General features: G+C 38.9%; 1 protein-coding gene across 2 annotated transcripts in view; it reads left to right on the top strand.

Annotated features, from left to right (window-relative positions):
- LAMA3 (laminin subunit alpha 3) overlaps positions 1-24,846 on the top strand; it is a 114,287-nt gene that overhangs the window by 77,352 nt on the left and 12,089 nt on the right. For both annotated transcript variants that reach the window (XM_064655077.1, XM_064655067.1), the window contains exons 42-62: positions 366-479; positions 4,216-4,325; positions 6,193-6,273; positions 7,709-7,815; positions 10,648-10,698; positions 11,085-11,236; positions 11,772-11,882; positions 11,981-12,092; positions 12,657-12,824; positions 13,955-14,151; positions 15,544-15,660; positions 16,202-16,353; positions 17,695-17,836; positions 18,435-18,534; positions 18,918-19,034; positions 19,118-19,297; positions 21,125-21,267; positions 22,287-22,463; positions 23,601-23,752; positions 23,860-24,022; positions 24,517-24,650. In XM_064655077.1, the coding sequence (XP_064511147.1) occupies positions 366-479; positions 4,216-4,325; positions 6,193-6,273; positions 7,709-7,815; positions 10,648-10,698; positions 11,085-11,236; positions 11,772-11,882; positions 11,981-12,092; positions 12,657-12,824; positions 13,955-14,151; positions 15,544-15,660; positions 16,202-16,353; positions 17,695-17,836; positions 18,435-18,534; positions 18,918-19,034; positions 19,118-19,297; positions 21,125-21,267; positions 22,287-22,463; positions 23,601-23,752; positions 23,860-24,022; positions 24,517-24,650 (2,780 nt within the window). The remainder of the gene's footprint in view (positions 1-365; positions 480-4,215; positions 4,326-6,192; positions 6,274-7,708; positions 7,816-10,647; positions 10,699-11,084; positions 11,237-11,771; positions 11,883-11,980; positions 12,093-12,656; positions 12,825-13,954; positions 14,152-15,543; positions 15,661-16,201; positions 16,354-17,694; positions 17,837-18,434; positions 18,535-18,917; positions 19,035-19,117; positions 19,298-21,124; positions 21,268-22,286; positions 22,464-23,600; positions 23,753-23,859; positions 24,023-24,516; positions 24,651-24,846) is intronic.

Here is a 24,846-nt window from a genome sequence, read left to right as displayed (position 1 = left end):
AATATGTGACATTTCCATATGTTCTTCCTAAGATTCACAATACAGTATTCTCATAGTCAAATGTTTTTCTGTGGTTTAATAATCATATTCAACACCTTTGTACGTAGCCACAGGAAACGTGTTTTACTGAGTGGTTAGTGAAAATTATTAAATCATCACTACCAAAATGTGTAAAGAGCAGGGGTTCAGCTGAAACTTCTTCATCTCCATTCATTGCTATTTGCTGCATTAGAATAAAGGAGCTTGCAAAGAAATGTATTCCTTTACTCCTCCTTGGAAATGACAAACATTTCCAAAATACACTTCCCATAACATGTTCTTTCCACCGACACTCACTAATTTTTTTCTCTCTGCTTACTGTCTAGGAATGTGGCCTTGGATTTTATCGTGAGAATAAAGGATTATTTGCTGGACGCTGTGTGCCCTGCAACTGCAATGGAAATTCAAATAGATGTCAAGATGGTACTGGAAAATGTATTGTGAGTAACTACGAAAATTCAAGAAATTAATGGGAAGAAAAAGGAGAAAAACTCATTTATCTTACTGCAGTATGGACTATGCAGTATTGTTAAATTCCAAGCAACTAAAAATAATCCTTGCATGCCTCATTCTCTAAATTTTGTACTGTTAATGAGCCTAAGATGCATACACTTAAATGTATATTTGACATAACTGTGGGTGATTGGAGTAATTTGTGTCCTTGTTTTCAGTTTTTTTCTTCTTTCCCCTATTATTTTTGTTAGGTCCTGGTACGAAAAGTCATCAAATTAGTACTTTTGGAAGCTTTTGCAGTTATTTTTAATAAACATGGGTCTTATCCTGGCGTATGCAGTCCTTAGTGTTATACAAATATACTAAGATTTGCCAATGCCGACAAACAGGACTTTTGTACAGTCTTTGCAGAATCTCTTGTTTAATCAGCTTCAGTGTATCTCCACAAACTTCAGTCTATAGCTAGATGGATTAAAAAATATTGAACTAAGATGAGATAATAAAAGCTAGATTAAATAGAAATTTTTAGCTGTTACAGAAGGTGTAATGGGGCAGATTTTGCTCCCTGGCACACTGTATTAAACCCAAAGCAGCCTCATGGGAGTGGATCAGCCCTTGTAGCAATGAAATTGTGACATTTGGCTGACTTTGCTTCTCCAGTTTATATCTATGATGCTTCTTTGAATACTTTGTTCTGAAAAATTCCCACTTTAAAACTTTTCAGTAATTTTTCATTTACTGTGTAAACAAAAACCGTGCCAACATCTTTCACAGGCTGTCTTTTCTGTTACTTCTTCCTTGTTTGCACTGCATCCATCTTGCCTGCGGCGCATTCTTGTGCGTTATGTCATTTCCCCCGACTTCATCTGAACCAACCATGTTGCTTTGATGGGAACCATAAACCAATTCAGCACATTCTGAGGGATGACTTACAGGCTCCTGCTTTGGAGGGGCAGGGCAGGCTGTGACAGGAAAGTGCTGCAGCAGAGCAAGAAAGATGAGGAAGTTTCACTTCAGATTAGAATTATAAAGGCAAATTTTACTTTCACCTCATGAAGTATGTGACTTAGATTTCTCTTCATCCCCTCTTTCTCACAGCTGGATTAACTTTCAGATAAAGCTAAATCAACCCTTGGCCCAAGGACAAGATTTAGGGCAAGCAAAGTCATCCAGAATAACGCAGTGAAAAATGAAAGCCCTGAGGGCCTGTATTTCCATTATGAGCCTCCGCCTAACCGTGAGCAAGTTTGTGTCTCTGTAGAGGAGCCATGGGACAAAGACCTGATGTGGGGCAGAGAAGAAAAGGAGCTTCCCATTGAGAAGCCACCAAGTTCCACATCCTAAGAGCAAAGCTTGTTCTCTTGGCTTCCTGCTCCTCACCTGGAGCCCCAGGCCCCAGTACCTACATATATCAGTGTCCTTTGAGTGTCAGCCTCCAGAGAAGGCTTTGTGAGGGAGGATAAGACAAGGCTGGCTCCTTCCCCTGTGGCAGCAGTGCCCTAGCTCAGGCAATAACTATCCCACTGCTGCATACCAGTGGAAGGAGAGGAGTGTGCTGCTGCATTGCTGAAAGCAGGGGAGAATGGAGGGCGGGAGGAGGTGGAGAAGACTGAAAGGCTGGTTCTCATGTGTAGGGAAAAGCCAGCTCTCTGCCATTAATCAGGCTTTGTGATCCTTGTGGTCCCTGCCCTTCCTCCTGGAAGGCATGTTCCCTCAGCAGCACCATGGTGCTGAGACTTGCTCATCCTGTGACATGTTGCTTCATGTCATGTAACCCCATGTGTTTCATATAACCTCAGCGTTTCTGTTGTGGCCCTGACACACTCTACTCTGACTTCCTTATACCATATGGGTGCATACACAGTCAGTTGGGAATTTTCCTTTCAGGATTTGCAATACTTGATGGTTTGGAGATGCTGTGACTCCAGGACTGTCTCTGACCCTGTGAAACTTGAAGGAGGACCCATGAGGAAGCTGCTGGTCTGGCTTTATTCCGCTGTGCCTTGGGACCTCCAGCCCTTATATGCCATTTAACTAGAGGAGCAGCATGGCACATTTAGAGTGCCTTATGTGTGAAATAGCTTACATTTTCTTTGCAATTACAGAATTGCTTCAGTTTCTGTAGGCAGAGTGAGCAAAACAAAAAGCCAGGAGATAAACTTCAGGGAATGGGAGGAAGTTGCTCCAAGTTGAAACCAACACATATATTTTTAAATATGTCTCTTTTACTCTTTTTGCAGTTAAATTTATTTTTCAGGATTATAAAAATTGACAGTAATTATTCAGAAACAATCTGAATTTTCCATTAGGTTTTTGCAGGAATATATGCACCAACTTTTATAGAGGCCACACTTTAAAATTATTCCTTTTGCAAACATAGTGTCTTTGTGTTACTTGTTGTTTAATTTCATGTTAAATGTCTCATATTTTAACTGGAGCTTTTACTGTTCATTCCCAGAACCTTTCATAATTGAGCCACAGATTTAGGTCTTTAACCAAAATGAAAACAAATTAGGGGTTACTACCTGCAGAGTTTGAGGGAAGGGCTGTTGATGTCGTTAAGGGAGTCTGGGTATGAAGAAATGTGGAGGAGAATGGAGTGTAAGAGGAGATGGGAGAGGCAGAACTATTTCTCATTCATAGGGAAAAATGGTCCTCTACTGCTAGTCATGGTAGTAGAGTCTTAAAACATAGCCCTGAGCTATCAAGGTCCCTGAAATGGAAGCGTAATTTGCTCAGTAACCTCTTCCAGCCAATTTCCCCCTTTATTTTTTTCCATCTTTCACTTTGTTTAGTACACCCTCAGCTCTGTGGGACATTGGATCAGTCTGTTGTGCACTGAAGACAAACAACTGTAGGACTTGGGAGTGTGAATGCCTCTTGAGTGTTGGTCACTTGGAATTTTTATGGCTGCTTATGTATTTTTATGCCGCCTATGTATTTGAACAACTTCTATTTTAAATTAGCATCAGTTTAGGTAATGCAAAAGCGACTTGCTCATTCTGTCCCCATAAAATATAAATGTGTGACAATTAGACAGCACCAGAATTAAGAATTTTTCTAAAACAAAATGTAATTTGCAACAATTTTATCATGGAAAAAGTAACTCAATTGCATCAGTTTCAATTGTATTCCTAGTCTTTGCTTTTCATTATTTCATTATTTTATTATTTCATTGTTTATTCCAGTTACCCCAGATACCAAGTAACACATGCACTGGAGAAACTATGTGAAACTCAGTTCTGATCCGAATCTATTAAGAGAAACAATTTTTGTATTAATTTAATGGGATTTTTTTAAAGAATGTACTTGGACTCAATTCACTGCATGCTTTTAAATTATATCTACCTTCTAATTAGTGTTAAGATGCGAAATTTAAACATATTGGGTTTTTTTAATTGGAATATCAAGACATAGAGAGTGTTTTAATGGAATGTTCCTTAACTAACCATGCACCTGATTGAATTTCCTTAAAAATATGTTTAATTCTGCTTATTTATCAATTGCTTTTCCGCAATAGAGAGGAACTTGTGCTTTCTGTGGTTAGAAAATTGACTGAAACTGCTCTGTCCTGGTTGTGAAGGCAATATGGCAATAAATCCTTGATTATGTGGAGGGGAAAGAAAATATCCTCTGAGTAGATTAGATGTATTTTTTAAAAAATAGTAAAGTCATACTGAGTGGTAAAGCACTGCTAACTGTCTTGCTTGTTTCCTTTTCAAGAACTGTCAGTATAATTCTGCTGGGGAGAAATGTGAGCACTGTAAAGATGGTTATTTTGGAGATGCCACTCAGGGTTCCTGCCGGATGTGTCCTTGCCCCTATACAAACAGGTACAGTAAAAGCTTGTAAGAAGTCAAGGAGGGGAGGAGAAAAAAAACATGAGAGAAAAATCCCAAACCATAAGCCCAAACTCTGCTGCCATAGGCAGATAATAATCTTCTTCTGTGTTCTCATATTGCCCAACATAGTGTGGCATCAGACCCATTTGAGACACGTTACACCAGCAGTAACTTGGTAGTCTGTCTCACAGCTTTGCCTTTTCTAATGAGCTGAGCATTCTAAGTCTCACTCAGACCCTGAACTTTAACTTTATGAGTACATCCTCAGCTCAGTGGGGCATTGGATGGGCTTCAGAGGCATGCTGCTCACAGCCTTGGGGAGCCCCAGGCAGTTGTAGTGGGCTTACATACAAAACCACGAGTAACTCCTTCATAATGACAAATGTAGGATGGAAACCCTTTCCCTTACTGGACATATCCAGGATCTTTCTTGTTTACTGAAATGCAAGATGTTTAACAGTATTACTCTGGCTAGGAGAAAAGTAACAACAGTAAAACAAGCCTTTTATATGAATTCAGAAAAATTAGTAAGATGCAAAAATAATATAAAAACATTCAAGCTCTTAAGCATGTATTTAGAACTCTGAAAGAGTGTGGTTGCTCTTCACGTGGAAGCTCTGTTTGAAGTGTAAACATGCTAAGCTGAAAAAATGAAACTTCCTTGGATCTAATGAGGTTGCCAGGCTTTTAAAATTGGGCAATAAATTGCATTTTAAATGCACAGTATGTTTAGGCACATTGTCATCGTTGGTCAGTTTTGAAATGTGTTAAATAAAACCAAATTTTTTTTTTAAATTAAGCTATAAATTGCCAAAGGCACCACATAATAGTTACCAGGTGCATTAGCAAACACCAACTAAGCTTAAGTAAGAGATTTACACTATCAGACAATAGACAGGTTTTTCATTTATCAGAGAACTCTCTGGGAGATCTAGTTTTGACAGCCTCTTCTGCAGGTTCTTGCCTGAAGCTGACTGAACATGTTTTAAGAGGGCTGAAATACCTAGAGAGACCATAAACCTATGCAGTTTCATAGCTGCACATTAGGGTAGTGAATCTCATTCCTCACATAGGAAATGCACCCCACCTGGCATTATTGGAGTTGCAGTCTTCCATCTAGTAAAATTATATGCAATGCTTAGTGCAGACATTTGTCTTTGATACACAGACTTGCTTTATCTAACTGTTCATAGATTAAAAAATGAAAATACCAAACATGGCCTGCCCCACTTCATCTCCTGCCTTCTCCTTCCTGAACATTGGACAAAATAATGGTTTCTCTCCAAGTGAAATTTGAATCCAGATAATTCTGCTAGAAAGAGCAGAGAAAAATATTTATTATGTTAACCGGATATTCCCTAGAGATTCCAAACATGCTGCACAACTTTACTCAGCCTCAGTTAAAAATACCCTAAACAATATTAGCTATGTAAAAATATCCACTAATGTTGTCATCCATTAAAAAGGAAGAAAAGAAAAGCTATACAAACAGGAGGAAATGTTGTCTAGCACAGGCTATTGATTCTTGCCTACTAAGATAAAATAGCTACCCAGACTTGTTTTATTTTATGACATCACTACTAAGGTTTATTTTAGGCATTCCTTTGTGTAGTGCACTATTAATAGTCAGTCCACAGGGTCAGGAAAGGGTTATTTTTTAGTCTAAGGGAATAATATACACAAAAAATATGAAACTTCAAAGAATTAGTCACAGTAGATTATCTAGAGGCAATTAAATTACCTGAGAAGTACTTTTGTGGTATAAATACTTATTAATCTGAAAGTCATTAAACTGGACCTCAAGAGTGTAAAATCTATTTGATGATGTGCTAACGATAATATTTTCTTCTTCTCAAAGATTTGCAACTGGCTGTGTGGCAAATGGTGAAGAAATTCAGTGTCTCTGCAAAGAAGGTTATACCGGAGTTCGTTGTGAACGGTAGGTGACTTGTTTCTCAAAACTAACGTTTTTGAGAGGCACCATAAAAAGAGGTATGTCTGTATTGGGTAATACATACAGACATATGGTAATATTGGGTAATATGTGTCTGTATTGGGTAATATATATGGACATAGTATGCACATGCTTAAGGAGTAGCTGCTTACATGGAGAGCTGCTAAAAAGTGGTGCTCTAGTGTAATTCCAGCAATAAACCCAATGCTTCCTTGAAGAAATGTAAGCAATTCTCCACAGACTAGTGACTACACAATTTTTACCAAAAAGAGAAGTGTCAGCCTCTTTGCTTAAGTGTCCTATGCCTTGCCTTATCCTGCACTCTGGTAATAGTAACTTCCACTTCCTTCATCCCTTTTCAGGTTAAAAACATCGTCCTGTTTCCTCCAATGTACGTGATGGTGTTTCAGTGGTCTTAATTATCCCACAGCAAACATGTAACATTTAGCACCATACCCTTGATCTAAAGTCATTCTCCACAGCTGGAGCATACACACACCAGGCTGAAGCCATCTCTTTTGCTGGAACATTGCAGCAGTTTGGCAAAGCCAAGGAGGAACAACATGGCAGTTTGAGGCAGGAAGATGAACCAATTTCACTGAGTTTCAAATCCATGGAGAACTTAAGTGTAATGAAATGGTGTTGTGTGGTTTGGAAACTTGAGGCCAATAAGTCATGATGTCTCATCTGTAGACAGGACCTCAGTAGGACACTGTCTTGTGCTTCAAGACTGTTATCTTAGACATCTAATCTGCAGGTTATAGAGACTTTCTCTTCTAGATATAGCTATACGTCAGCTACTCATCATGGCCTTTTGATCCCACATTACCAATCTTATAGGTCTTAAAACAGAGTGACTTCTAGGAGTATTAGCTAGCCAGTCTGGACAATATATTTTACCTGTGAAATATTTAGAGATCACGCACACAGACTGCTTTGCTGACAGGTGGCAAGAGGAGGTATCACCCAGCCAGAAGGGTGATGATTTCATTCAGTGCCATCGCTGTTTGAAATCTCAGCTGTGCTTGCATTGTGATCTTCCTTATTACATGTTTTCTGGTGGGATCACAGACCAGAGTGGTATGGTTTGCTGGGTTAAGCCTTGTCAAATTCCTTGTGTATATGTGTATCTGTGTGCACTGTATTTTTTCAGATAAAGTGAATTATTCCTATAAGAGCATTGTGGGAGTGCTGTTATTTTTAGAAAAAAATTCTGCAGCACTTACAAAGATATTTTTAGCATAGTACAGAGGATACTGTAAACCAAAAATATATCCTTTCTGTTTAAGTCAAGACATGAAATTTAAAGTTCTTGAAAGTTTCTTCAGGACAATAACTGGGACTTTTTCTCAAGGGAAAGTATGTTTCACAGAAGTAGCTTCAAATATTTAATCCAAATTACATGTATCTCTTTATCTAGCTGTGCTCCAGGATATTTTGGAAATCCACAAAAATATGGAGGCTACTGTCAGAAATGTAACTGTAATGATAATGGACAGCTGGCTAGCTGTGACCACCTGACCGGAGGTACGTGAGGGCCTGTAAACATGGGAGAGAGTGTTGTTTTCTTTTTAGGAAGCAAAAAAGGAAGGTACTTGGATAAGCTGAACTGAAGGAAAGATCTAGACTTAAAAGAAATGTAGATAATATTTTACAAAATGTAAGATTTCCTACAACATAACAACATAATAGATAACAACAATAGTAATAGATGGGCTGTCCTGAGTCATCAAGTTTACCCTTGTAAGCCATTTTATCCTGTATTTCCCTTCATAAATACTACCAATTTTTTTTTGTTTCATGGTTATGTTTTTTAATGCATCATAGTTCCTCTGTTGACATGGTTAAATTATATCATGCCAGTCTGTGTTGATGGACTTATGAAACTGAGCATTCTCAATATGCCTTGTTAAAATGTATTTGGCACAGATTAGTGACGTCTTTGGAGTCTGCATCAGGCACTGCCTTCTTAGGTATTCAAGCTAACTGCATTTACAGTGGAAGCTAGAAACTGACCTCAGGAGGCTCTTTTATAAATCCAGCTATGCACTGCTCTGCTAGCTAAGACATCTGTGATTTTCCCATAATCAGTCACACAGGTACTTACACTACTAGTAAGCTCTTATATAATACCATGGGCATATGTTTGCTTTATCTATTATAACTTTGAAGTAGAGGGCCTGATCCTACATTCTTCAGACTGTCTTTACCTCAATTCACCTCAGTCCCTTGGGATACTCCTTTCTATTCAGAAACACATAAGCTGCTGCTCCTGAAATGCCCTTGATTCTCCCATATTTTCATTCTCCAAGAAAATTTAACTTTTCTTTCCCTGTAGACAGATTTTCCTCCTCATATGTTAGTGAAGTTTCCAACTATTAACTCCAAATATTTCTCTTTCAAATATGCTCTTCATTGCTCTGCATTGCTTTTCACACTGCAGTCTAGTAACTGCAAGGATCACATTATCTTTCTTTGACCACAGAAATTAGAAAACCAGCAGGTGATGTGAACTGCTGTTGGCAGCTGGTGCAATTTTTCAATAGCTTGTTCTCATTTCACATTTCATCATTGAGGTAATACATCTCTATTTTATTTATACCTTGTATGGAACAGATCCAACCAGTGTTTGATGTTTTATCATTCCTTTCTTTTTGAAGCAAGAGTTTGTTGGCACAAACTAATCTGTAGGGCAAAATTCAATGAGCCAGTTTGTTTTCCTCCAACTATACATTCTGATCAGCCATCTCTTTCTCTGCATTAGGAATAAAACCCTCTGTGATCATCGGCACAGCATGTTCTAGAAGATTTCTTTTGCGTGATGTTCGGCGCTTGGCCAACACTTCACCATTTCTTGGCTGATGCTGTTTGTGCACAAGCTGTAATAATAGTTTTATTTAATTGGTACTTCACAGCAACAGCTGAAATGTGTCTGGTGTTAGCTGAATTACACAACAGCAGAATTGCATGGGTATTTGAATTTCAAAATAATTTCCTTCATTCTCTCACAAATATATTCTTTGTGACTTGTCTGCTTTTGGCAGCAACAATCACTACCAATCCCATTTAACTTCCTGATGATTTAATGTGCAAGTGCCAAAGGAAATGGCACATCTAGGCAGTTTGTTCCAGGCTGTCTCATGCTGCTGTTAAAGTTCAGGTCCAGTTTTATCACTGTACCCTCTCGCAGTTGCAAGCTGTTGTTGACTGTTGACAGCAGCAGCCTATATCAGGTGCATCCTTTTCCTGCAGAGTAAAAGACATAGAATGATTAGGGTTGGAAAAGACCTCCAAGAGCATCAAGTTTAAGCTTTGACCAACATGCACAGCTGTTTTCATTTTCAAGAGGAGATGATATTTTGGCAGTAAGACCAAGCCTGTAAAAGGGACTTGGGCATCAAGACGGGGAAGATTCCTGTTATCTATGTAAAATGATTTGTAGGAGCCAGTTCCTCTCCTTCCTCCTAGAAGTTAGGATCCCAGGATGTTACAATTCCATGTGCACTTGGGGATTGTTAAGCTTCTTGTAACAGGGTTCATAAAGCAAATGAACAAAACGAAAGAGCACTGTGGAGATGCAGTTACTTGTGCTGGCTTGTTGAAAAGTCTGACAGCAATGTTTGTTATATACCACTTCTATCTGTGGTCCAAGCTCCATGCCTTGGTTTATATAAAATGCCTCCATCAGTGCATACACTGTGGATTTCTCTCAAGCTTAATTAATACCTAAATCTTGCAATCTGTGACAGGTATGAAGGAAATCCATAAATATTTCTTAGTTCCTTGTGGGTAAGACATTCTTTGGGGAATCAGAATCTGTGGTTTGAACATGGATACTAAGGTAGATAAAGGGGCTTGAACTTACGTCCAGGGTAAAATGCTTTAACATATAGTCACAGAATAATATAATATCCTGAGTTAGAAGGAACCCACAAAGATCATTGATGTCCAGCTCCTGGACCTGCAGAGAGCAAATACATACTGATGTCCAAAAGCTTCTTGAACTCTGTCTTGGCTCCAATGCCCCTGGTGTTATTCTAGGCAAATTCTAGGAATACATTCGGCACACTTGATATGAGAGGGCCTTCTGCTGCTAACCAAGTGGCATATATTAGGGGATTACACTAAGTTTCCTTTGAGGGATGGAAAAGGCATTGCTTACAGCAAGGCATAAGTGGGAGCGAAATATTTTGGCATGTTCAAACCTTCTGGGCATTTCAGATCATTGACAGTGAGCGTAGATTTATGGAAGGGCAGCACTGTGTTTTAATGGCTGCCAACCATGAAAAGTGAGGGCAAAAATGAAATAGTATTTCCATAAGAAAACTTTGGTTACTAATGACAATCCTGTCATTTCAGAATGTTTCAATAATGAACCAAAAGATGTGGATCCCAATGAAGATTGTGACTGTAAGTAATAAAATAGAACTTCAGTTGGATTACTTTCAGCGGGTTTCAGATGCATATAGCCCTTTTAAGGGCTACAGAGTTTAAAAAGGACTGGAGGTATCCCATAATAAACATTTTAAAAGCAAACATTCAACCAAACACTTGGAAAAATGATTAAAGAGGCAGTCAGCTATTCAGATGTAAATGGGATCTCCTTCTTATTTCTGGCTTTGGTCACTTTCCTTTATACTGCGGGCTTTGTTGTTGCCTTTGTTCTTCAGGCATTACCAGATGACAACCTTCAAAGCATTTCCATTGCATCTCACTTATTAATGTGCTCAGTGAAATGTTCTCTGTGTCAAATATCAACGATATATATTGATTTCCATTGCTCGTGCTCCCTCCAGCTTGCGATAGCTGTGTGATTACACTGCTGAAGGATTTGAGCACAATAGGTGACGAGCTTCAGCTCATTAAGTCTCAGCTGCAAAATGTCGATGCAAGTACCCACACGCTGGAGCAGATGAGACATCTGGAAACACGCATCAAGGACTTAAAGGTAGGCACACAGAAACAGAAAAGTGGATTTCAGATTAAGCGGATAAGAAATGAACCCAGAAGCTTAGGTTTTGTCAGTTTGCAAGGGGACGTACATCAGCATTTGATTTCAAATACCAAATGCTGGCAGCACTGGGCTTCACTTGTTAGAAGATATCTGTGGTTTCTATGTCATGCTCTGAAATAGAATTTGTATCTCTGCTTTTTCTTAGGCCTGCTCCCCTTGAAAGTTATTTTTCTGAGGTTTCCCTCTGACTTTGTCTTTTTCAAGCACTTCATATCTCTGCATTACTGAAAAAAAACAATATTCCAGTTGCCATTACTGAAATTAATTTTGAAAACATGTTTTTTAGTTGGAATAGCTGTTGCTATACTCACAAATAATAAAAAACAGTTTTTGGGAAGCAATTGGTGAGTTTTCGTGTCAGTAATGCTGCTTTTATTTACATTGGATAAAGGTCTAAGCACATGAATGTTTTGCTTTTTGACTCCTGTGTATGGGTGATTTATTGGCTTATTTTTTCCTTTCTTTTCAGGTCTTATTGAACAACTACCGTTCTGTTGTCCATAATCAAGGTTCAAAGGTAGATGAGTTGGAGACAGAATTCACTAAACTAAATAGTGATGTAAATGCTCTTCAGGAAAAGGTGACTTACCAAATCAATTTAAAAATACACATCTCCTGAGTATATATTGGCATGCTGTATCCAGATATTTTAAATCTATTATTTTTTTTCCTTGCTAGGCTGAAATGAACTACAAAGCAGCTGAGAGATTATTTAATAATTTTGGCCAAACTCATCAGAAAGGAAAGGATTTGGTTTCACGAATACAAATAGTTGTCAACAATATACAAGGTAAAAAATAGTTTCTAACTCCATAACATGATTTTGTTTTATGAAATCTTTTCAATTTATTTACAACATTCTTAATTAAGCAGGAGAGGTTTTGTTAGAAAACAACTTCAGAAGTCAGAATTTAGTCATAGCTCTGGAATTCACTCTTCCTATTGGAAATCTAATATATAATGTTAGTTTAGGAGCCTGCCTTCCCTGTGGAGTGAAAAGGGACAGAGAAGCTTCACCACATGGACATTTAGAACAACAAATTGACTATCCTGACTTAAGTCTAACTTTACTCTAGATTGCCATCATAGGCTCTTTAAAGTTAGAAGCTTAAAATTATTGGTGTGAAATTGGTCATTTGGGACAAATTTCAAGCTCAATGACATCTTACTAGCTCTGGTTGTGTGACATGGGATACTTTTCATCTTAATAGAATTAATGCAAAAGGGATCAGCTTCATTAAGGAGTTCAGGAATAGGCCTGTCTATTTCAGAAAAGAAATTGGCACTGTCTTTTGTGTCTTTTGAATAGGCCTGAGCTCATTCTTTCTTTGACTTTTACAATGCTTTTTTTCAGTGCTCCTGGAACAAATAGCTGGTACAAATGCAGAAGGTAACAGCTTGCCCTTGGGAGATGCCTCTGAAGAACTGGCAGAAGCTCAACGTATGATGAGGGAGATGCGAAACCGTAACTTTGGCCAACTTCAAGCCGAGGCAGAGAAGGAGCGAACAGAAGCTCAGCGGTGTAAGTGCTTGTTCTCTCAGCTTCTTACTCTCCAGAAAGATCAGTCTTAAAACTGAAGCATTATTGATTGTTTGGGATGGAGTGCAGGGAGAGGCCTTTTGGAGTGAATCCCTGGGATCTGTAGTAGTTGTTAGTCAACAGGAAAGTGGTAGTTTTGGAGGGGATTTAAAGGCATTTTTAGTTTGTTTTGGAAGAAACTGAGTTGAGTTGGGGAAGAAACCCAGTAGATACTTGTTTTGTAATTAGATCAATCTCAGTAAAATAAAGATGTAGCCATTATAATACACCTATGCAGCACTTCTGCGTATTGTAATACATAGGCTGTGGTATGTACAGCTATTTTAGAGAAATTACGGGTTTAATTTAACAACAGATTTTCAGAAGCTGCTAGAGTAGTTTGAGGGTCAGATCATACAAGGATTAGGAAGGTCAGAAGCTCTAGTTGCACTAGTTGTACTCTCTTTTGTGTTCTCTACACGTTTGACTGGGACATTCAGAAACTTCATTCCAGACATGAAAGACAGCAAGAACAGCAATGTCACAGGCATATCTCCTAACCAGGGACATAGCTGAGGAATGTAAAAGATTAAGAGTCATAGTTAATTTCCCCCAACTTTGAACTTTGATACCTACCTCTGAGAAATTCTACTGTATCCTATTTTGTAGACAGTGAAATAGCACTCTTAGGAGATTAATTTGATCTCTTTTGTGTTCCTACTCTCTTTCAGATTACATGGGCCCATATCTCTCCATTGATTAAAGGGGAGACATTGATGACTACTGCAGTTGTAGATGTCTACATTGCAGTTGAAACTGTTGATGAAATTGTGTTAGTTCCATATTAAAAAAAAAAAGAAAATTATTTAGTATTTGCAGCCTCACCCTTAGGTAATTTAGAAAATGTTTATTTGTGCTCTGTGTCTGCAGCAGCAAACTAGTGAGCAGATTTGATCCAGTGAGATGCTGAATACTGTCTCTGCTATAGTAACACTGAGATTAGCACTGCAAAGGATGCTCAGTACACACAAGCACAAGCTTTCTAATCCTAAATGTCAAACCCTTTTGAATGAACTTTGTTCTACCTCTCTTCTTCTCTGAAAAAACTTTTCTTTTTGGTCCCAATACTGCAGTACTGACACGTATTAAGGATGAACTACAAAAGTACCACCAAGAAAATCATGGGCTTTTTAAAGCTGTGAGAGATTCACTGAATGAATACGAATCCAAAATCGCTGACCTTCGTGAAGCTCTGAATGATGCAACAGGGCAAATCAAGCAGGCAGAAAACTTAAACAGAGACAATGGAGTTCTGTTGGAAGATATTAAGGTAATGTTGGGCTTCTGGAGAAGAAAGTTAGAACTCAGGAGATAAGAAGCTTTTGATTGCTGCTTTTGACCTTACAAAGCCAAGCAGCACTAATTCTGTAGGCTTTCTCCAGGGTCTCTTTCCATCATTTGATGTGTGCATGGATAGATGTAAACATAGTCTAGTCCCACTTGTGGCCTCTTTGTGTGACCAGGACAGTGTGACCAAGACATAACAGATAAGAGCAGGGAAGAAGAGTCTCTTCCTAGCACTTCAGCTGCCACTAGTGTTTTTGTTTCCTATTCTAGATCAAATTCATGATGCTGATGTACTTTTTTAGTAAGTGCTTTAAAGTATTTGGCTTTAGCAGCCGTGAAAGATGGGAGCAGATATGTGTGCAATACTGTTAAATTATTTGGGATTAATGTTCTACAGAACTGCTTCTGAGGTCTCATCAGAAATGTGACAAGAAACACCTGTCCTTCCTGAGCAATGTTTGATTTTTAGAGCTGGTTAAAATAGTACAAGAAATGTGTGCTGCAGCACCCATTCTTTTAATTGTGATTTTGCTGAAATATATCACTGTTTTAGCACACTCATGTCCATACAGTTTTCTGACACTGCTTGAACAAAAGAATTCCTTCATTCAATATTTAATTGAACCTTTGTGTTCATGGACTAGACATTATGCATGTTCCATAAGTGTGCACAGTTGTGTTAAAAGATGGATGCGTAGGTACAGGTTTTACATCTCCTGATACACTTCTGTGGTAGAGAGATTTGACACGTTACAATGATAGAAGCCCAGCTGAAGAGAGTTATGCATCCTTACCTGCAGCACCACTTGTCTGGCTGTGTTTGTGGTGTGCCATTATCCTAGAGCTACACTGTGGGTTGTCACAGGGCTGCCCGAGACCAAGGGGCTTCAATCCCCTCAAAGCTTTCAAGAAGATAAGGCGGGGAGATTTCACACCTCCTTTTTGGTAAGATCCCCAGATGAAGGGATAGTGTAATCATTTTATTCATGCTTTTCAAAGAACGTAGAAGATCAAGGTAGTCACCAGGGAGCTGTTTTTAAAGTTTCCAGGTTTGAAGTTTGCAGGTTTGAGATATCAGACACTTAGATGGTCTGTCGCAACAGTTTATCTCAGCTGACCCATACTCCTTTTACTTTGACTATTAGTAACTAAACTACTGCAGTCTGCTGTCCAGCTTTATGCTGTACTAGTGCAGACTCCTGAGTTTTCCCTTCTAATAGGATGGCATTATTTCCTAAACATTAGAGGCATTTGATTAACACAGCAACAGTACCTTCAGTAAATCCTACTGCCAGCTAGATTGAGTAGATATGGTTTTTCCTGCCCCTTATTTTTAACTCAATCACATGTTTTTCAACTTTTCTTTTTTCCTCAGAAACGGATTGAGGAGACAAAGGTACAACAGAATGGTATCTTGAATGTTCTGAGCTCTGCCCGATCTTCCCTGACGCAAGCTAACAGTGTACTTGGATTATTGCAAAAGAGCAAAGAGGTATAGTTTACCTTCTTAACACAAGGTTAAAAACCCCAATATGCTGCTGTCACTGTAATGGGTAGCATAGCTGGGAGATGGGGCTTGTTTGAGCCTCACAACAAAGGATCTCACGGCCCATCCTGGATTCAAAAGGAGTCTGCCTGCACAGGTGTCTGTAAGGGAAGCTCGTTGAGGGTTGTGATCTGTCTGAGGAAGATACTGAACTGCAGATGTCAGAATCTGGGAGAGGGTCTGTGAGAAATACCATAAGCAGTTGTGATATTCTTGTATTTCTTTCTGGGCAATTGTTTTCAGCCACAGTCAGAGACATAGTGGGCTAGAAGGGTCTTTGCTCTGACTCAGTTTTTATGTAATGGGTCTGGAAGCATAATGTAATGACTAGCAGTTGTTTCCAATAACCTGCAGAGTAAGCTGGAACATAATGTTTTTCCCCTTGCTCTCCTCAGATGCAAAGTATATGAAACACTAAAGTAGACAAGTACAAAATCAAGCATGTACGAATAAAATAAAATAAAATTTTATCTTTATAAATCCATAGGAATATGAAAGCCTGGCTGCTCAGCTGGATGGAGCAAGGAAGGATATGAATGAAAAACTGACAAATATCTCATCAGCAAGCAAAGAACCATTGGTAGTGAGGGCCGAGGAACATGCCAAATCTTTGCAAGACTTGGCAAAACAACTAGAAGAGTATGTTGCCATTCCTATAATTGAGTAATTTTTGTACAGAGCATCCATGGTTGTAGTGGTCTGTCTGTAACTTCACTTGCTTTAATAACTGTTTGCAAAGTTAGAGAGAAATTAAGTTGATCTCTTTCTGCTTCTTCATAACGTATGGAAGTTTTCTTTTTTCTCCACAAGACAGCTCTTCCTGTATTTTCACTGATTTTTTTTCCCCCGGAGGTGCAAACTCCCATAATACTCTTTTTTACTACTGCACTAACACTTCATTAACATCTTACTAACAAGAGAAAGTCCTCATGTACAGAGTAGGAAGATGTTTAGCATATTTTTTTGTAGAGTTATTTCCAGTACTTGTACTCAGGGATGCTTTTATGATATCAGTGAATTGAGGCAAATAATTGGAAGAAATGCTATCTTGGCAGTCTTCAGACACACCTGCCTAGCATTACTAAGGAAAAGACTTCCTATAGTTTTCTCATCCTTCCAAGGAATCTTCTAGAAAGGCAAAAATATTATAAACTTGATAGGAATCAAGTGTTTCTCCATTTTTTGTACTTTGTGTTGGAATTATGGGAGTTTTTGGAGGCCTTCTGTGGTACATCAGAACAAAATGAAAAAAAAAATGAAATCTTGATTTATTTTTTCCTGTGCAAGTTATTTGCATTTGTCATTACACCAATTAGAAAGCCTCAAAAAGTTAAATTCCAAAATACCTAACTCAGCTGGAAAATTCTTAGTTAAACCCCCCCACAGTTTTTTTTGTTAGTTTTCAGTGTTATTTTTTTCAATTAAGACGACACTGTTCTCACAGATACAAGGCATCTAATACGGGACAATTGTACAGTTCACGGGGAGTGGATAGAAGAGATTTTGTCTATGGTTTCTGATTCCAGAGCTGCTGTGCTGGTTTTTGGGGAAAACACAAAAGGTCTTGTAGTTGCTCCATCTTTGTGCTTCATTAGGATGCTGAAGCAGCCAGAGATGATCTGGAATCTGCAGTTCTATGAATTCCTCTTAACTGAAGTGTATTTGAAAGGCTGTGATCAAGGTGCTGTATTGGCCATGTGCTTTGGTAAATTTTCTCCATCTTAATCATTTAAAGGCTGCTTTGGAGGCCCACAGTTGTGCTTTTCCACGTGCCAGAATTCATCCTGTCTTCTGAAGAATCTTTGTGTATTGTTCTGCTTCCGAGTTTGCTATTTTTGCAGAATGAAGTTACAGATCTAACAGAAAAACATTTTCTGTATTTTCATTACTTAGAAAAGACTGAGTTCAGATCTGTTCAGAATACTTCTCAAAGTCCACAGCCTTTGCAGAAGGCTGCATTTTTTACCCTTTTTCCCACAGAATAAAGAACAGTGCCAGGAAGGATGAGTTGGTAGGCTGTGCTGTGGAAGCTTCTACTGCTTATGACAATATTATTAATGCCATCAAGGCAGCAGAGGAAGCAGCCAACCAAGCTGGGAAAGCAGCTGACTCAGCTTTATTGGTAAGTACCTGTAAGTGGCCAAATCATGGTAAACTTGTTACAACTAGATTTTTGTTTTCTTTAACTGTCAGAGAGGCACCGAAATCAAAGACCTGTGTGTCTTGTCAATGCTTTATTTGTCTGTGACCATCACATGAGTTGCTATTCTGCGTGTTCAGGAATTAGCCTTGGCTCACCACTAAACAGGCCTTTCTCACTGCCTTTCTGGTGAGACTGTTCATATGAATACTGACTGTTGCTTTCAGTGCAAAAGAAGGAGATCTTATAAGGCAAGCCTGGTAATCACTGAAGGTGATTTCAGGTATTCCCTTTTACTTTGCACTACTAATGCCCACAAGCTCTTCAGCAGAGGCTTAACATCTAACAGCTGTATGCTAGTAATTTCTTCCTAATGCCCCAAAATCTACCTGAAGTTTGTTAAAGACCGAGGTTGTATTATCCTTAGAAGAATCTTGATAATTGTTTCTAAAGGTAGTGTTCTTCACATTAGATCTTTGCCCTTGTATAGTCTGGGCTTTTTTAATTGGATTGGGCTACCTCTTTTACTCTTTAACTTTTAATATGAAGCAATCTTACAGTACCATGCTTCTGTTATCAGACTGTGAAGAGAGAAGACCTATCAGGAAAAGCTGCAAGGTTAAAAACTGAGAGCAGTACACTCTTGAATCAAGCACAGGAGACTAAAAGGACATTGCAAGGTACTAAGAAAGAAAGTGTTAGTAATAATGTTGGCACAGCATGAGAAGCTTCCATGGAAGCATAAATTTTCAGACTTCAGCAAAGCTTTGCGTCACTTGTTTAACCAAAAATAAAACCTAGTTCTACTACAGTGGGACATCTTGTGATGGTTAATTCCAATGGTAAAAGGTGGGAAAGTAGATGTCTTGCTTCTGCTATGCTATATACATTTGCAGTACTCTTGCCCAGCAAATCCTGTGTCTTGTTCTTTCTTTGCAGTGCAGTCAATGCTCAGTGGCAACACAAGCTTTGTAAGAGTGCAGGCTGGTCCTGCAACATCACTTGTCCAACAGAAAGGTGGTAGTTTTGTTTAAAATTCACATGGGGCATTACTGTTTTGCAGCTCTTGGTCCAAACCTTGAAGACATAAAGCAAAGACTTGATGTTGCTGATGGAAAGAAGAATACCCTGCAGATTGATCTTGTCACTGTTCAAAATAATCTCAATGGGATAAACAGAGGTCAGTTACTTAGCGACCGCTTCTGCTCTTCCTCTTTCATCTGTTCCTATAAGAACCTGCACATGCACTTCTGTGTGTTTCAGATGACATTGACAGCTTCATTACCAGTGCAAAGAACATGGTAAAAAGTGCTGAGGAGGTCACAACTAATGTATGGGATGAACTGCTCCCAATTCAAGCAGATGTGGAAAAAATTAAGAGTACCTATGGAAGCACACAGAGTGCTGGCTTCAGTAAAGCACTGATGGAGGCAAACAATTCAGGTATTGCAAGTGCTATGTGGGATCTGCCAAATCACTGTTTGGTGAACATGGTCAGCTTTGCAGTGGAAGGTTTAGACATTTAAAATTTGGGCACACAGACTAAGCTAGTATTCTGAGCTTCCTTTATTGCCAGTAGAAAGGGATAGGCAGAGCAGAGAATGACTCAAGCCATCCTGTGGTGTGTGTTAAAAGTTGGTGCCATGACTGGTCTTTAAAGACTTGGAGGTCAGTGACTGGCAGGGTAACCCAGGGTTCAGTACTGGGTCTGATCCTGTTTAACATTTTCATTCATGATCTGGATGAGAGGGCAGAATGTACCCTCAGCAAGTTTGCTCATGACACAAAACTGGAAGGAGTGGCTGATACACCAGAGGGTCATGCTGCCATCCAGACAAACCTCAACAGGCTGTGGAAATAGACTGACAGGAACCTCATGAAATTTAACAAGGAGAAGTTCTGCGCCTGAGGAGAATTAAACCCCTGCAGCAGTATATGTTGAACAGGTGGGCAAGCTGGAAAGAAGCTTTGTAGAAAAGGACCTGGGGGTCTTCGTGGGCACCAAGTTGAAGATGATCCAGCAATGTGCTCTTGGGGTAAAAGGTTTAAACACAGGAGGTTCCGTCTGAACATCATAAAACACTTGTTTTTCTGTGAGGGTGACTGAGCACTGGCACAGGTTGCCCAGAGAGGTTGTGTAGTCTCCATCCTTGGGAATATTCAAAAGCTGTCTAGACACGATTCTGGGCAACTGGCTCTAGGTGACCCTGCTTGAACACAGGGGTTGGACAAGATGACCTCCAGAGGTCCCTTCCAACCTCAGCCACCCTGTAATTATGTGATTTTCTACTGTACTGGGTAGAGAAGGGATCTAGACAATTAGCTTAGGCTAGATGTCTGTTAGCTGAAATTAAGTGAAATGGATTACATAGAGCCTGTGCTGAATACAAAAAAAAGGGACAATCACAATCCCAAACAAGTTTGTTTTACATCTTTTCAGCAGATTTATCTGATAAAGTCAAGTGAGAGGAAAACATTTTAAATAAGATAAATACAAGCACTAGTCCTGGTTATTATTACAGAGTTATAAGTCATCCCTGAAGATACAAGACTGGCTTAGAAATAATACTTAGAAAAATGATAGGTCTGTATTTCATTTTATTTGCCTTCTTCATCATAGAGTTACAGTCTGCAGATACTTTCAGGGTGAGTTTTTTTGTTTTGTTTTTTTGTAGTCACAGGAAGCGAAAAATTGTTTCTTGTTATAATGGAAATTCTCATAGTATTTTCTGCTGAAATAAACATGCCCAGATACTGTAAGGCTCACTACTAAATTGTGCTGACTAGCAACCTTGACACAAGAATATAAGACATGCCCTATTCAGTCAGGCCAGCAGTGTGCTTGCCCCAGTATACACTCTCTGACAGTGGCAGCAGGAGATGCTACTCAGGAAATGCATGTAAGCCTGACCCCTGTCTGCTGTCCTTTATCCTCATGCTCCCATAGCATCCACAGTCACTGGATAATAATGTTAGAGACCACATTGCTGTTCTACTTAATATTTTTTTCTGGACCTTTATCTAAGACATTTTTGAAAGTGCTGATTCTGACTGCTTCTGCAAATACCTTTGGCCACAAATTTCAGGAGTACAATAACCTCTGTATAAACTGCTAGTTTAGTGAGAACTTCCTAATATTGTAGGACTAGTGAAAAGAGTTCTGTCATCACTCTGCCCACTGCATTTCTGGTAATTGTGTAGTGATACCACATTTTTGCATCTTCTTTCCTCTTCCTGTTTGGCATCTATTATTTTTTTCTTTCACTGCAGTGAAAAATTTGACAAACCAACTTCCAGACCTTTTCAGCAAGATCAGGAGTATCAACCAACAGCTGATGCCAATAGGCAACATCTCTGAGAACATAAATCGCATAAGAGAGCTGATTCAGCAGGCAAGAGATGCTGCAAATAAGGTCTGTCGTGAGCATTGCAGTCATGCTAAACCTCAGTGTTTTGCACACACAACAGTACTTTTGTTCCTCTTTCTCTTTCTAAATAATTCTGTTGAAATGTATGTGAAAGACCAGACATAAATTTAATTCAACAGCACCACCCAGCATTTAAAGTAACTGATGATGGGAAGCATAATGATTTGTACATAAGAAGGAGTGGATGCAGTATCATCCTGCTACACCTTTCTCTCATTAGGTTTTTTTCCAGGGCATCTCTGCAATATTTATTTGTACAACAGCCTCTTGCCTTCCAAGGTACATTCTTGTGGCTTTGACAGCAGGGATAGAGTTGGATCTGCAGCTTAGGGGCAGGGCCCTCCGCCCACGTGTGGCCAATTGAGCAAATTTGACACTGCCAAAAAAGTTGGGCAGCTCTGTGCTCTCGTTTCTCCAGCTGCTCCAAGATGTTAGAAGTTGGCTGCTAGCATCTTCTTACTAGACTGTTCTTTCTCCATTTAAGTAACTGCTGTAGGTGCTGAAGGGATAGGGTGGTCTCAGGTCCCTGAGAAGCATCCCTGAGATCATCACAAATAACCTACAGTTACAGTGAATAAGAGGAATCAGTGATCATGGTGCAAATAGCTGTAATAGGACATGTCTTTACAATATCAGAGGTGTGTTATAATTCCCAACTGATAGTCAAGTCCAGCTAAGTGAAGCATCAGGATGTGTATGTAGACATCTAAATAATTCACAGGCTTGCTCTTTAGAGCTGCAGGGCACATCCTTCTGGTTAATTGATGTCTGAAATAAAAAAGTGCTGTGTTAAGTGAGTATTGATAATACAGATTACTGTATTATCCAGTCTGTTTCCTAATTATGTTGTTTGGTAGGATCAGAGTCCAAATCTCTAGTAATTGGTGGCTGAAACATGGCTAGGATGTGTAATAGGTTACTTTGCAATTAAATACAACAGTAAAGTAAGTAGAATTAGTAGAAAGAGATAATTATAATGTACTGAATTTTGTTTTTCTTAACAGGTTGCTATTCCTATGAGGTTCAATGGCAGCTCCGGTGTAGAGGTTCGACCTCCGAGCAACCTTGAAGATCTGAAAGGCTATACTTCACTTTCTTTATTTCTCCAAAGACCTCAGAAAAGATTAGACGCTCCTGAAAGGGCATCAAATAAGTTTGTACTGTACCTAGGTAGTAAAGATGTAGGTATATTTTGATATTTAATCTGATTTTTAGAACAGATAACATGTTTTGAGAAACTAATAGGAAGTGGTCTATATTGACTGAAGTTTATAGCTCCTGTTGGGCTATTTCTTTATAATTGCTGATATATGGCAGTAGAAGTATTTTGTTGATTCCCTCACTGGCAAAGTAACTTTTGGGGCTGACTGCTTTGCCCTTTAATTCTTTGCTGTTTTGCTCCTTTGGAAATTACCTCTCCGTCATGGATACCATCACACAGTCTTGTCAGAACTGACACTTTCTGCAGCAGTCAGCACAAAGTCAGCCCAACTCCTGCCTCACAGCTCTGACTTTTTTCACAGTATAAGTCACTGTGAGTTTCTCTGTTGGTTAAGAAGAAGTGGTAATTTCAGTCTTAAAATTCAGCCCTTTGGCTCTTAATTTCTTTCACTTCTGAATATGCAGAATAATGCAGACCTGCTTGTGCATTCAGGCTTGTTCCATCACCTTCGAGCATTTTAAAAATTTCCTGCATGCAGTTCCCGAACGCATTTTTAAGTTTCAATATTTAACAGCAGCTGTATCTGTAGTGAATCTCACGCATACACAGAAAGCTGTTTAAAGGTAGTTTTTCTACACTGGATTTCACCTCTTTATCCCCTGAATAACTGGCCAGGATATCTGTTGACAGCATTTTAATTGTTACTTCTGAAATGTGGTATGTGGAAGAAATATAGTATGAATTTCTTTGGAAAATGACTGCTCTCTGTCACCTCAGTAGGAAACACTGTCCTTCACTGAGACTTGTTCTGAACATCTTTTTTGTTTCACAGATGTTGAGTCTAGCTTTTAGTAAAGGTGTCATGTTTTCATGGCTTTATCTGGGAGATTTTACAAATGTGAAAATTATTTTAGCTACTATGATTACAAAAATAAAAAGCGACACATTAATTTGTAACTATATTCATTGAATCAGTGCAGCATATAAGATTACCATTTTTTCTTCCCAGAACTGATAAACTTAGTTCTCATCATTAGGTGGGTGGATTTCTTATGACTCATGCACAGTATGATGATATCTCTGAGGAAGTGCTGCTGTATTTTACCTTCATTAACATTAATAATTTATTAATTATTATTTGCTTTGCTATTTTTAGGCCTCCAAGGACTATATTGGTATGGCTGTGAAAGACGGTCACCTTACCTGTGTCTATAACCTGGGAGGTGATGATGGAGAAATAAGAGTGAAGTCATTGGTGACTCAAAGCGAAACTGAGGAAGCTGTTATGGATCAAGTTAAGTTTGAAAGGTATAAGATCCACAGTGCACAACAACCTTCTCAAAAACCTGCTAAGAACGTGGTGGGTTTTTTTTTTCAGTGTGATGTGATATTCTTCCTCTCTGTTTTGGTTTTAGGATTTACCAGTATGCAAAGCTGAATTACATCAGAGCAGCAACATCAATTTCTCCAGAGCAGGAAAGCCCTATGAGTGCAAGCAGTGGAGGCAGTGACACTCTCCTAAACCTTGATCCCAGCACTGTTGTCTTTTATGTTGGAGGATACCCCGCAGATTTTAGGGTACAAAGAGTTTCTTAGTGTTTTAAAGAGATTTTCTGTTAATTATTCTGTTGTTCTTACAAGTAAAGATTGGAACTAGCAGTCTTTCAAAGCATGTGTAAAAGTTCATCCACGTCAGTAGGAATAGATGGGATGCAAGGAGATGCCACTTCCTACAGAAGCTGCCTGGCTTGTAGCATGCAAAACTCAAAGCAGGGACCATAATGATCTTTCACTTGCATGAAACCTGAGTAAAGCATGAAACCCGTCCAGCCCTGCTAAGTACTGTTCCCAATCCATCCATGTGACTCCACTGTTAATTGAGCTGCAGTATTCCTAGGGTGGTATCAGATGGTTTGGAGATTATATACAAGTATATAATTTTCTTAATATATATTTAGAATGTCATATTCTGTGTCTTAATAATATTTGCAGTAAGTCTTAGCAGTTAGATGTCAATGTAAAATTTTATCAGTTGATGTTGATGGAATGTTTTTGATGACACTATTTTGCAGCCTCCAAGTAATCTTGACTATCCTAATTATGAAGGCTGCATTGAATTAGACAGCCTAAATGAGCATATTATCAGCCTTTACAACTTCAAGAGGACATTTAATCTCAATACCACTGAAGTACAACCCTGCAGAAGGTATGATCTAAACACAGAAGTGTTGCACAGTTCTGTGATTTTATCATTATGAATTCTTGTCTTTTCTTATCCAGACGAATAACCACTGTAGCTAAACAGGTGATTTTTTTCCTAACTCTTGGTCATTATTACATTTCTTAGAGAAAATTCTTAATGATGGCACAATTCACATTTATGGCAGTCACAGTCTGTTTAA

The sequence above is a fragment of the Pseudopipra pipra genome, chromosome 1 (genome assembly GCF_036250125.1).
Source record: "Pseudopipra pipra isolate bDixPip1 chromosome 1, bDixPip1.hap1, whole genome shotgun sequence".
NCBI lineage: Eukaryota > Metazoa > Chordata > Aves > Passeriformes > Pipridae > Pseudopipra > Pseudopipra pipra.
This window is presented reverse-complemented; position numbering and strand designations above follow the sequence as displayed.